This window comes from Ammospiza nelsoni, chromosome 14, assembly GCF_027579445.1.
Source record: "Ammospiza nelsoni isolate bAmmNel1 chromosome 14, bAmmNel1.pri, whole genome shotgun sequence".
NCBI lineage: Eukaryota > Metazoa > Chordata > Aves > Passeriformes > Passerellidae > Ammospiza > Ammospiza nelsoni.
Window position 1 is genome coordinate 9897882 of NC_080646.1, and position 14173 is coordinate 9912054.

The window sequence follows — 14173 nt, forward strand, 5'->3', positions numbered from 1 at the left end:
TCCTTACAAGATATAGGAATAAAACATATTTTTGTATTTTTTATAAGCTTTCATCTTTGGCATGGATAAGCCAGAATGTTATTTTCCTTCGTGCATGTAATGAGCTGCTTACATCAAAAAAACTAATGCTTCAAGGAAACCAATTATTGAGCTAGATAATTGGACTTTTTCTGTACTGGATCCTTGTTGTTTATGCTGGCATTAGTCAGCACCTGAAAGTCTGCACAGCCAAGGATTTAAGAAATTACTTGTTATCTGAATGTACCAAATCTTAGATGGGCAACTCAAGGTGCCTGAATGAAGACGGATTTTCGGGTGTTGCCTACCCACTGCCTTCTAGTAATTCACATTTGGGACACATTCCCAAATTAAGTATCTGAATACTCTGGCTATAACTGTTAAAAGAGCCTTCAACATACATGAACGTATGGCTGGAATCAGGAAGAAAAGCCATTATGGGAAGGGTCTGCCAATAAGCAGATTGAAGCTGGTCATGTTTAGCACATGGCACAATAGCTTTGATTTATGCAGGAAGTTTTGGATCCTGAAATGTTTAATTAGGGACTCTTTTTGGTAGAGACGGTAGTGTGTTTTTAATGGTAAATTTCAACACCTCAGAACTGTTTGTCAGAATTAATATGTTCTGAAAAATGGCCATTCCAAATTATACTTGGAGGAAATTATCTTCCACTTATTTAATTTCATTAAATACACAGAATTTCTTTATTTTTTACTTTCACATTATTTTACAGGTAATGATTTCAAAGGAGAGGGAAGGAAATAGCATATGCAGTACTTTACTGAGATGTCATAATCTCTTTTGCTTTTAAAAACTGCTGTGGTCATATAACACTTTGTACTGATCAAATTGTTCAATGTCACTTTTCACACTCAGCAGATCTCTGGTTTTCATATTGAAAGAATATTGAAATATTGAGATTATTCATATTGAAAGGCAGATTAAGAAAGGTTCAAAACACAGATCTGCAAGACAGTTTTGCACAGGATGTGCATAAGTTGTTTGAAACATGCTCTGAAAGCCTGCAGTGATGGGGGTAGTGTGAGGAGGAACCCAAAACAAAACTCTAAGTGAGATTCTTGAGTTAAAAACCTAGAAATTAAAAAAAACAATTTCTGTCCCAATCCTATGGTCAAGTATAGTAAAAACTATGGTACAGCACATTATTATTAGCACAGTAGGAAGATCTAATTCAGGTTTTTTAATGTTAATGTTTTTCAGGTTAACTTTTACAATGGTTAGATTCACAGTTTTGATCACAGGGGAAAGGAAAGAGATGAGTATTTACCTTTGTACTACACAAATAATGACTGTGTTTTCTGAGGCTTTTGTTGTTCTGATAGACCTTTAAATAAAAAACAAACCATTTAAATTCTTTTTAAGTTCACATTTCAAAAAACATGACTTTATAGAACCTTCAGACAGCACTTTTCTTAAAATATCTTTTTAAAATCATTTAACAACAAAACAAATGTCAAATCCTGAGCCTGCTGCTAAGAAAGGAGAATAAATGATATCTGAGACTCCATGAACATAGATTAATCTACAACTCAAGTACTCCCAGTGGGGGAATAGCAAAAAATATCCTCACTGAAACAGCATTTAATGGACTTGTTTGAAGGGCTTGGCCTCACTCATTTAAGGTGCATTTCACTGAATTCTGGGGCAGATTGGTAAAAATGGAATATAGGGAACAGCACTGCTACCTAGTCTTGGCCTGACAAAGATCTCACCCACTTGTCTCGGCCCAGCAGAGTCCCCAGGGCACACAGTGTGACCCTGGCACCCACCCCACAGCCTTGCTCACTCTGGACACGTTCCCAGGGTGATTTCACTGTGAAGCCTCTGGAGCAAGGCACTGCTGCCTGCCCAGGCCCTGTGGAGAGACACTCAAATCCTTCCCTCCTTTTTTTCACACTTCACAGCAGTTTCTAAAGTTATTTTTGGAATATGTTTGCAATTTTGCTCTTCATAACGTACTTTCACATGTTGTAGGTATGGAAATGTGCACGCCAAACATTGCCGGCTAGCACTGGGAGTTATTCAACAGGAAGTGACATTCCAAAAAAATTAGAACGTTAATGAAGTTAATTAATTAATTTAGGTGCTTTGTGCTATCTTCGCAGTTTATTTAGTGTGAAAACAAGGAACCAGGTATTTGGGAAAAAAAAAAAACCTGAAATAACAAAAGAAAACAAAAAAATACCCAACAGTTCACTATGGCAACAAACTTGTACACTGTGGCTCCAAGCCAGATGGAGCTTCAGAGACCCTAGGACACAACCAAAAATGCTGCTGCTATCAGATGTAAAACACTGAAGTAACAATATTTGATGCTGCCAGTGCACACCTGTCTAAAACAAAAAAAAAAAAAAATCACTGCTCTATAGAGTTTATAAAAACATCATATAAAAGCAAAAATCCTGATGCTGTGTTAACTATACTGTTAAGCATTAATTACACTGAAACGGTGCTTACCTGCACAATGCTTCTGCATCAAAGTATCTGGAATGCCTATGGTCAATGATGATAATGTCATGGTGCTTATCTAGAAAACATTCCAGTGCAGACTGGGGTGTCCTGGCAAGGTTGCAGCGGAATCCAGCCTTGTCACACGCCCAGCGGAACCCGCTGCTCTGCTCGTCCTCCTCAGCAAACACCAAAAGTACCTGGGTGGGGCATCACAAACAAGCCTCACACTTACAGGGGATTCTGTGACCTTTTCCTCTTCTCAATATGGCTTTTAAAGCCACTTTTGAGGCTTAATCCATTGTTTTTAAGAGAATTGCTTTCTACAGACCACTGATTTTTTTATAGTTGTCTGTATACAGAGGTGTTTCAAGTGGGTGCAACAGTCTGCCCAAGCCATGGCATATCCACATGGGAAGAACAAGTTTTGGAACTGCCTCTCTTGTCATTATCTACAGAGAGAGCTCAGGCAATCAAGAGACAAGATGCCTGAGTGTACATGAGAGAGTGTACATGAACTGACAGTGAGTCCACTTATCTGAAACTGTCTCACATGCAGCCTTTTTCTTGGGGTTTATTTTTCTTGCCAGGATCATATTTCAGAAAAGGGAAAAAAAAAAAAAACCCAAACCAAACCAAACAACAACAATAAAACTCCACAGTTCATCTTACGTGAATAAGTATTTAATGCTGCTTCAATGGCATGACAAAAAATCTGCTTTCCTTTCCATCTCATCCTAATCCCCCAAAAGTACTGGATGCTGCCCACTCTGTGGGGTTTCTGGAAATTCTGGACAGGCTGGTCAAAAGGAACTCATGCCAGACTGAACTCATAAGCAGTACCACTGTATATGGAGTATGTCCCCGTGTGACTCCTGCACAAAGCCTGCCATGGGATTTATATGACAGAAGGAGATTATCATAGCTGAAATCCAGAACTGGAGGTCAGACCTGGGAGCCACTATTGGCTCTGCCCTAACTTGCCTTGTAATTGCCAGTAACTAATCTCTCTAAGCCTTTTTAAAATCAACACAATGCCTATAGTCTAAAAGTATGATAAGGCCCAATTCCTTTAAAATGTATTTCCAGTTCTAGGATTTAATACAGAAAAGAAGATGAACAAAGTCTGCTAAGGAAGACTCACTGATGCAATTGTACTTTGTGTCAGGATAATGTTGGCAGAAGAAAACTTCTCTTGCTGAAAGGATACAGCATGGCAGACTATAGATCTGTGCTGATTTTGGGGATGGCTCAGGATATGCAGTCTTTTGGGAGAAATGGGCAACTAAGCCAGCATTTGGTCTGCTGTCCCAAGACACCACTCTTTCAGAAGTTGAATCAAACCACACTCAGATATGTTTTGGTCAGGCAAAGTGAAGCAGGTGTGACTCACATCACATCCCACTGCTGTTTATCTTCTGTGTGATTTTAGGAACTCCAGTGCTGCTACACTTTGGACCAGGCTGATGAAATGTACACCAGTAAACCTTAACATTCCCATGTACTGCATCTTTTTGTAAGAATGAAGGATTTTGCACACATTCAGTTCAGGTGCCTTTTATAGCAACCTGCAAAACTGTTTGCAAAAAACATGTCGTAGTTTGGGCTGTGTTTAGTGAAGTTAATCTATAACACTCCTTAAGAGGGGAAGAATGGATTTCAACAATAGCACAGAAAGTCAGGGGATCTGAGTTGTATGACTGACTCTGGCAAGAATGCAATGTTGCCTACCTTCTCCCTCCCTCACACCTGCCAGCTATATTACCAGGATAAATCAGCAGCATTTCAGAGTGGTCTGTAACTGTGCAAAAGTGATACAATCACTAAAAACAATACAGGTGGCAGAAATACTCAAGGACTATTCTGATTTTGGGGAACAGCTGGATGAGGATGTCCTAAGATCTGATTTTTGATGATATTACTGTTCCGACAATGGCTTGATAAGAAGATGTTAAACTGCAGTTCTTAAGACAGAGATTTTCAATTTATTAGGTCCACATTGCCTCTACTGAGGAGTTTTGCAATTACTGACAGAGGAACATCTTGGATGATTAATAGTTCAGTATGCCTTGGGTTATGGGAGAATTTCCACAGGAACTCCAAAGGAATCACAGATCTCTAAACCTCATGTCCATCCCAGGCAAAGTAAGGGGACAAATGACATAAACCATTTATTAATAAAGGGATAAAAGAGGTTTAATTATTGTTAATTATTATTTAATTACATAATAATTTAATTATTAATTAATAATTGTTCAGTCAGTAATGAACAATTTAAAAATATATTTTGCCAAGCTCGCTTCATATCTTTTGTAATGATATTGCAAGTTTGGTTGACTTGGTACCAGTTTGATGAGATTGTAATTAAGGATTTTACTACCAGTAAAATACAAAACGAGGCACAAACTAAGCTGATTACAAGGTAACTGATAGCAGAAAAAATAGATAGCTCTATTTTTATGACCTGAGAGATGGTGGGAGAAAACAGGCAGGGGGTTTAAGGTATCACATAAATAAAATGTCATTATAAAAATCTGTTTTGTGCACATTATCTCTTGAGCAAAATTCTCTGTGAAGATCTCTATAATCCAAGAAGTTCCAGTCATAATTTTTAACATCTATGATACTTTAGAAATCAAGACTTCAGTTTGAACTGCTGTGTTACCTGAAGTTGATCTTGATGAAGTCTCATAGGGCCAAACTGCACATCTGTTACTGGTGCCTAGAAGAAAGAAGGAGGGAACTCATTAATGAATAATACCTAAGGAAGAAGAAAAATTATCTCTGTTATCTCTCTCCTTCGTGGGAAGGAGAGCAATGACCACAACTGATTCTCTTTTATACCATTAATCAAACTTCAACATGAATGACTCTATAACAGGTATAAGACTACTTCTAAAGGATTTAAACACATAAATACAGAGGGACACTCAAATAGGATTACACAGTTTTGGTTCTTTGAGAATTCCCACCAGGCAAGCATCAGCACTTTCAATGTACTTAAATATTTTTTGCCTCTTGTCCCAGAAATAAAAGCTAAAAAGCAGGAATAACAACGTTCCCCATGCAAGATAGGAAACAAAGTCCAACCATTGGTCCCTGGAGTCACATGGACTCTTCAAAAGTCACTGGAGTTAAGAAATCAGAAGAAAATAATCTTCGGCAATGCAGTGAATGTAAGGTATCTCTGAACTGAAACATTAAAAGAAAAGGGCTGTTGAGCACAAAGGTGGCATTTTTACATTGTTCTTTTTCAAAATTAAAACCCATTCAAAGATCAGATTTATTGCTTTGCAACCTATAATTTTTCCAGTAAGTAGTTTCAAAGAATCATCAGCACATCCCACAGAAAAATCTTTTAGAACTGCACACTCCACTCTTTCCATGACCTTAATGCTCCATTGCTCAGCCCTAAGGGTATGTAATTTGTGTTTTTATTTATTTATCAACTTGGAAGTCATCACTGCAATATTAAATAAGCAACAAACACAAGTCAAGGCAAAATGGCAACACAGCGCCTACAAAAGCATGCCAGGAATCAGTGTTTGCTTGTCTTTGTTAAGTGGGTCTTTAAGAGATAATATTAAAATGACATGGAGGGGTTTCACATTTATTCAGCCATTGGGGTCAGATTGGCTTAGCTTAAATACACTCCAGTCATTTCTTTTTTTCTGATCTTGAGACCAAAAATCTCTCTTCAGTCGGAAAACTCAAGCTGCTTTACTCTCCCCTGTGGTACATCATCCAATTACTCAAAATCTGCACTACGAAACAGCAAAGACTTTTGCTGGTAGCACACATAACAGGGGGGAATCCAGCTCTTTGCACCAGTGTTACTGGGTTTGCAGTCCTGAATCAGTAGGATCAGCAGAAGTGCCTGAAGGCCATGGAGAGAGGATGTCACTTGAGTAAAAGATACCCAAAAGATGCCTTTTTGCAGTTACTTCTCTGTCCAGAGCTGCACTTCAAATCAAACCTGGACTTTTTGTACACTCCACCTGGCAGCATAAAACAGTGAGTGCTCCATGTCACCAGGCAATGGCCTGAGCTGGAGGGTTCAGATTCAGAGCTGGGGGGTGCAGAATGACTCACAGAAAGAAGCGCCAGTGTACCCTTGGACCATCAGTCCCAGCCCAAGGGGAATTTTAACAAATGAGATAAACACAGTATTGCTAGTTATTGCTTTTCAGATGCTCCTTTCTTCTGAGAAGTTTGTGAACAAATAGTAATTGAAGTATTTTAAGGACTGAGCCCGATAACCACTTTTCTGGCAGAAGTCTGTGGCTATTGCTGCAATGAAAATACCTGTCTATGCACCATTTACGCCTAAGTCACAAGAAGTGACCAGATGAGATAACCTGGCTTGTTACACATTAACTTGCTGTCCTGAGTGGAATCAAAGCCCTGGTCTGCATCTCAGCTGGAAAATTTTGGTGAACTCCAGTTAATTCTTAATCCTGTTGAAATCTGCTCAAACAACTTGATTAATCATTTAAACTTTTTGTGTGCTGCAGGTAGCACTGAGGCGTAACATGCCAATTAAGGATTGTGTCAAAAATCAAGGCTTCAGCAAGGATTAGCAGAAACTCTCAACTATTGCTGAACTAAATGAGCTTCTAAAATACCTCTAATGCTGCAAACTTATAACAAAACCAAACACAGCCAAAGCTCACACGTGTAGTAACTGCACAAGCACATCTTTATTCACTCACACCTTCTTCTACTTCTTCCTTGGAATTTCTCCCCTAGTGGAAGAGCCCGAGTACATTTTCGGATCGGCAGACACGACTCAGGCATGTGCCAGCCCTCCAGGCAGGCACAGATTGGGAAGAGTGTCTGGGAAGGCAGAGGTGGGACTGGCTGTGGGCTCCTGGAGCTGGCTGTGATGAGCTGGCTCTGCTGCCAAAGCGCTGCTGACGCAGAGCCCGTCAGTGCGGCGCCTCCAACACTCACAGCACCTGCAGCCCTCTCACACCCTCCGACCCCTCAACTACTGCTGGTAGCACTCATTGCCCCTCAAATTTGCCCTCCTTATTTGAACACTGAATTTTTTTGTGCTGTGGAACCCCAGCCCTGCCTCTGGCACAAAGTGGGATTCAGCCCAAGGCAATAGCACGAGCTGTAAGTGACTGACAGCTGTCAGCAGGGAAGGTCATCCCCTGACTGCTGTGAGCAGCTCAACACTCAGAAATGATCTCTGTGTTGTAGCAGCTGCACTGCAAACGCTGAAACTGCTGATAGAAATAGTCCATGTTTCCAATGCCCTGAGAAAAGTGAATGTTGGGTAAATAAAAACAAGTGAAATAAGCTTTAAAAACACAGACCTACACAACTGTGACTGATCTGATTAAAGTACAACAAAGTCAGCCCTGACCTGATATAACCTGGTAAAGTACTTCTTTCTATGAGTCATTCTTCATATTTTACTGGAACAGAACCTGCAGGAATAGTCTGTTCATCTCTGCTGGGTTGTTTTTTCTTTCTTCCTACTGCTGGAGAAACTTCAGATGCTCAATGAATAAATGCAGAAAGGAATAAAGGGTGGACATAAAGCCAGCTTGATTCACCTGCTCCCTTTGGTGATAAATTGCCTGGCTGGTGACAGGGACAGATCTATGCAGCCCGTGGGTGTCCTGTTTGCTAGAAGTGGTGTATCCTGGCATTCTCCAAAATATCTCTTATCCATTGAGGAGGAGAGCACACCTAACATTTTGGGCAGAATTAGCTCCCAAAAGATCCTTTGGCTATTAACCTTCATGTAATACTCCTGCTATGGAGGTGCAAATGCATTTCCCTTCTGGAGGCTGATTTTCTTACAAGATCTCTTAGCTGAAGCTTTTGTGGGATGTTTTAAAGCAGAGCCCTGTGCAGCAACACTCGGCACTGCCCACCCATGGGAGGGGCTGCTGGTGCCTGGAGGAGCAGGAATGACATCCACAGTGCTTTCTTCCTTTCTGCCACGGCAGGAGCTGTGCTGGTGACAGGAGTGGCTCCTGCTCTGCCCATTCCAGGCACAGCCTGGCAGCACATCCCCCAAGGGCAGCTGGCAGCACTTCTGCTCCTCTGCCAGGTGAGCACTGCTGCCCTTTCCTGCAGCTCACTGCAGCAAAGAGTGCCATCAACTTCTGCTGAATGGATTGCAGATGGGAGCTGCTGCTGGAGGGCAACATCTGCATTCAGTGGGCAGACAGTCAGAATCTCTGACTCACTGTAATATATGACAAATAACTACAGTGATTAGACACATGACTTCACTGTTAGTCCTCTTGGAATACAGCCAACAAAATTAATCATTTTCCTCAGATCAATGTTTTAAGGTATCATCAAAAATTTTTATCTGATTTTAAAATACATACTTATATTTTCTACATATACTAGGTACATGATATGAATCTGCATGAGTTGACTCATCACATAAGAATTAACAGTCTTCATTATCAAGATATGCTGGAAGCCACAGGACTGTTAACATTAACTTAAATTTTGTAATTCTAAGAAAACCAGAGATGCATTTTACAAAGGAGAAAACTCCTTTCTCTTAATCCACCGTTTTAGGCATAGATTTATCACCCCAGAAAACAAAGGCTCAAATGAACTGATAGACTTATACAATTCCCTAAACTTTTATTGATTCAGGTTCTATTTGCTGCAAAGAATTGAAATCTGCATGAGAATATACTTCCTCAGAAACCTTAGCCAAATCTTCCTGGATGCTGAAAGCTGGGAAATAGACAATTTCCTACAAACTGGCATGGCAAGGTGCAGGATCTTGTCCAGCCAGGTCATGCCAGCATAGTTCCTCTTTCTCAACAGGGAAAGGTGTTGGGACTTGTTGCAGCTCATACTTCTGGGCAAGAAAGTCTCCGTGTTCTGGATCAAGTTTTCACAATTCACATTTTTCTTTGCTTATCATAACACTCATCACTTTTTGAAGCACATGAACTCTAATCCAATCCATGTTCATTTACCTACTCCTTTCTCCAACAAAACGACGTCATCTGTAGATGACTTAAGACTCAACTTCCTATTTTCCATGTGCTTTCTGCTGTACACTGAACATCACTGTTCATGTCTTCCTTGCACACTTTGACACCACTCTTGTTACCAGCTCAGCATCAGTGCAAGTAACATCAAATGCTGCCCAAGCAGATCTTCCTAACAGGCACAGCATAAAATTAATTTTATAGTTCACAGACTGAATTCCGACCTGGTTAGCAAATCCAGTGAAATCCAGAGCAATTCAAATACATTGAAAATATACTGGATTTACTTCAGTGTAAATGGAGTGGGAGTCTGGCCCTGTGCAGCTCTTTCTTTTGTTGTTTAGAGGCCACAACAGTTTGAATAAAGAAAACAAAGTGTCCAAGGTTTCTGCCTTTGCTCAACAGACTCAAGGACAAAGGTAAACTTGGCCTTCAAAGACCCTGTGCTGTACAGTCAATTTATTCTTTGCTGAAATACAAAGACATGAGTTCTGAAAAGTGATTAAAATTTACCAAAACTGCTCTTCAATCTGGATAAAGCCAGTTATTCCAGTCCTTGATATTTTTTTCTTATTTCTGCTTCATAAAAGATGTAGACAAATGTCACAGACTCTGAACTCATAATGTAGCATCCTGACTCAGTGCTTTGATAAAATCTAGCATTTAGATTAATCTAAATCGTGTTTTCACTGATGCATCTCTCTCAACAAACGAATACAGATTTATATCTGTATCACAAGGCCTGCAGATCACCCAATGTTTTGTTCTGGTATAATTTTTCTTTTATCTATTTCCTGGTTTAAATTGATTCCTAGAAAAATTATCTACAATGCTGCCATGTAACAATACAGCAGACAGTAAGTGATGGGTAACACACCCTCTGTTTTCTTAATTTTGTCTTAAGTTTTAGTACTGTTTTTGAGCCTGTTTTACATAAATGAGCTCTTGAGAGCCCAACTCTGGCCTCCAATTCACATCATTAGCAACACGCAATTTTGGCAGCTTGCAGTTTTTGTGAGGAGAAAAGCTTTATTGAGTGTAATGAGTTGCCAGAGCTCTCACATCAGGATGCTAGCCCTTCTCTGGGCATGTAACCAGCCACGAGACCCAATTTCTTATTCCCAATGAACTGGCAACACCCTTCCTCTCCCAAAATCCAGCAGCTCTTCCATTACTCAGCCTGGGGGCAATTTTTGTGTTAACCCAGGTCCTGAGGAAGCTTCACAGGAAATTTACAGCCAGGTGGGACTGGGACTGCTTTATGGGAGTGCCATCCAAGCTCCACCAGGGCTCTCCCTGGCACAGCTGATTTTTGGCTTATGTTCAGCTTGCCCCACATGCCAACCACTATTATATATGTTTGTTTGTGTTCTGGGCCTGGTTGCCCACTGCATTTCCTCAGTGCCACGAGTGAAGCCAAGTTAGAACTGAAATGCAGCAATGCTGTTGTGAAATTGCTGCCTTCTTGCACACTTCAGACATAATCAAGAACTCCCATTTTCTACTGTTTATAAGTTCTCCCCTTATGCTTTACAGGAAACTTTGCAAACTGCAAGCGTAGCACATGCAGAAGTGAATCATTCTGTTTGGCTGGGAATAATTAACAATGCTGTCCCAAAGTGACTTGGATTCTCATCTGCACTGTGGTGGGGCCTGCATGGCCTCAGGCCCAGACCAGGGGCCCTCTGTGGTCACGTTGCACAGGGACAGCAGAAAAAGCCAGCCAGCAGTGCCTGCCACTGGAAAAGGGCTGAACTTTTACACAGAACAGCCTGACAAACTGGGGGATGTTTTTAGGTCCTGATATGGTATTGAAATGATAAAATAAATGTCATTATCACTCATGTCTATGGAACAGATCTCCAACCTTGAAAAGAGAGGTTGCTGGGTTCATTTTGACATTCAAAGGAACTGAGGCACTGAGGGAGAGAGCCAACTCCATCTCTCCTTGTGCTGAGCCCTGGCATCCCTGGGCAGGGTGTGCAGTGCCCCTGCTTGCTGGCCAACTGGCCATACTGGGACCATACTGATACCTGGGAAACACCCACTTATTTCTGAAATTCAAAATTGTGTTGGTGATAACTCAAACAAGTTATATCACATCTTGGTAATCACAGCAGTACTGTAGGTTTCTAAGCTAAGCAGATACAACTCCTGCAAAGCAACTCTGCAAATCTCACACTACACACTTACACAAGAGTGCTCACTGCCAATGAATCACACAGCAAAAAGGGATGGAATACATCAGCCAAGTCAGAAATGAGAACCATTTACTCATTAATACACACTGACTTTTCTGTCCCGTGAGAACAAAGTTGAATGGAAACCAGGCCTCATATCAAATCCAGCAAGTTATATTTGCTGCAGCATCTACCTGATTCAAAGACCCCTTTTAGACCTGCATTTTATGCACAATTATACTGGGCTTGAAATTTCATATGTTTGTCTCTTTAGAAGAGAAAAAACGCGAATCATACACTCCACAACAAGTGTGAATAACCTTAACACTGGTCTGTGCTTCATGGTTGTCATTTTGCCAAACCCTACTCTGACCAACCAGCCCAGAATTTAAAGTGCCCTAAGTCTTCATAATCTTAAGATTTGAGATGGCTCACTGGTGTCTTCATCAAGATCCCACTTTCTGACTGAAAGTGCTGGCAAGAACTTCTCCATTTGGGCCAAATCTGCACAGAACTCTGTCTGGAGGCTGTGAGGTCTCCCCATATTGAATCCCTGGGCTGCTCACTGAACTGTAGTCAAGTATTTCTGTGTGGTGAGGGCATGCTGTGGAGCATCTGTAGTTATATCCTGCACTAAGAGAAAACCAGCTTAAATGATCTGGCCTGTACTTTAGAAGAATGTTTTAAAGCCTATAATAATGGTTTTCTATACATAGGTTGCAAAAATTGATGCCTTTATCAATGCAAAAAAAAAAAAAAAAAGTAGTATGAAGATTTTCAGCTGTTCAAACAGGAACAGAATGTGCAACATGGAGAAACTGAATTGCTTCAGATGAAGCAAAAAGAAAGAGGTCATCTTTAAGGCACTAGCACCTAGTTTCTGACAAAATTCAAGGGTCAGATACAACACCCTGCAATTCAGAGCAAATGCCCTGCCAAGTCAGGCACCCCTGGCACTCTGGGCTTACACAAGGGTAGGGTTGGGATTGCTCTGTGAGATGGAGCCTCATGGGCAGCTGGACAGCACATCTGGGTGGGTATTGCACCTTGCTGAGTTGCAGCAGCTCCTCCCCTGTACTCCAGCAGCCCTGAGGCTCCTCTGATTTCCCCTTTGCAACCAGGACCAGCCATGCTGTGTCTCACAAAATGCTTTAATGGCAGCCACATAAAACAATGTGCCTAGCAAATCCCAGAAGGCTGAGAGTCTCCTTTGCTCTCCCCTCTTCCCCTCAGCTGACACAGGTCTGGTTATTCCACTGGCTGGGAGAGCTGTAACTGAGCTCTGGGGACCAGCTCACGCCTCCTACACCAGCATTTTACAAAAGTTTCACTGTGCTGTCCTCTCTCATCTGCTGGCAGCAGTAACTTTTACCCAGATGCAAAGGCTGGCCAAGTCAACAGGGAAGAAATTGGTCTGTAAGTCTTGCAGGTCATCAGCCAAGACGTTCCAAATCAGAGCATTAAATATATTGGGGTTCACGTAACTCCAAACAAATAAATGCAGCCTTTGGCTTTACCAACACCTTTGTCAAACGGGAAAGGAACTTCTCACTCATCTGCTGTTGCCTCAGGTGTATTAATTTTACAGGCAGGCTGTGGCTGACTTTCCATCCCCCAGCTTGAGCAGACACTTCAGTACAAATACAACATTCTTCTGGCCCTGGGGGAAATTCTTCCTGCCTGCATTTTAACAGTTGAACTGCACAGCACTCTGGGAGACTTAAATATGGCACAGTAGTTCTATTGTTTAATATCATTAAAACTGCTTGCTCTCTTGTGATTCTGCAAGATCCTGAAGTATAGCAGTAAGTGCTAATCTGTTTCCTATCTATCAGCTAATTCTGTTTTTTCTGGTGGATACCACTTACTAATTTTATTTTAGAGAGGATTAAAGATGCATCAGAACACAACAGAACTCCATTATCAGTTTTCATTTTTTCCTTATGAATATGAATTTCAGTGACAGCTTTCTTTGAACCATCTGGATTTGAACAGCCTCATCTGACTCAAAGGAAGTTCCAGTCTACCAGGAAGTTTTCCAGCTACTTTATGCCAGACAAACTTTTCATGGCTTGATCTACCAACACTGCAATCGTCACAAACAGACCAAGCAAAGCAAGAGTGTACAGCCCAAAAACAGCAGAATTCAGTCAGTAGATCTGCTGGGCTTCCTAGAAGTTCTCCATATTGTCCTAAACCTCCATTTGTTAAGGAATAAACTTGCTTTTCTGTCGTCACTAGTAACACATTTTGTGTGCTGACACAGTTGAGCCTTTACTGACCACAGTAATTTTTTCCACCTGCTGCCATCTGTTATCTTTATCTCCATTTCTCCAGCCTGTGCACAAGTGGGATCCTGGATGTGCCAGTTTACTGCTCCAAGACTGGATGGTGACAGCACGAAGCCGCCTCCTCCTCCTCCTCCTTCCCTCTTCTCCCAGCCACGTGCCACACACAGCACCCTCACACTGCTCACTCAGGGGTCTGGGAACCTGCTGCACATCACCACAACTCTTTGGGGT

The 14173-nt window shown here is 41.3% G+C and overlaps 1 protein-coding gene across 2 annotated transcripts in view; it reads right to left on the minus strand.

Annotated features, from left to right (window-relative positions):
- The window catches only part of PDE8A (phosphodiesterase 8A), a 137797-nt gene that overhangs the window by 26175 nt on the left and 97449 nt on the right, over positions 1 to 14173 (minus strand). For both annotated transcript variants that reach the window (XM_059482152.1, XM_059482151.1), the window contains exons 2-4: positions 5154 to 5210; positions 2498 to 2688; positions 1308 to 1364 (exon numbers count right to left, since the gene is read on the minus strand). In XM_059482152.1, the coding sequence (XP_059338135.1) occupies positions 1308 to 1364; positions 2498 to 2688; positions 5154 to 5210 (305 nt within the window). The remainder of the gene's footprint in view (positions 1 to 1307; positions 1365 to 2497; positions 2689 to 5153; positions 5211 to 14173) is intronic.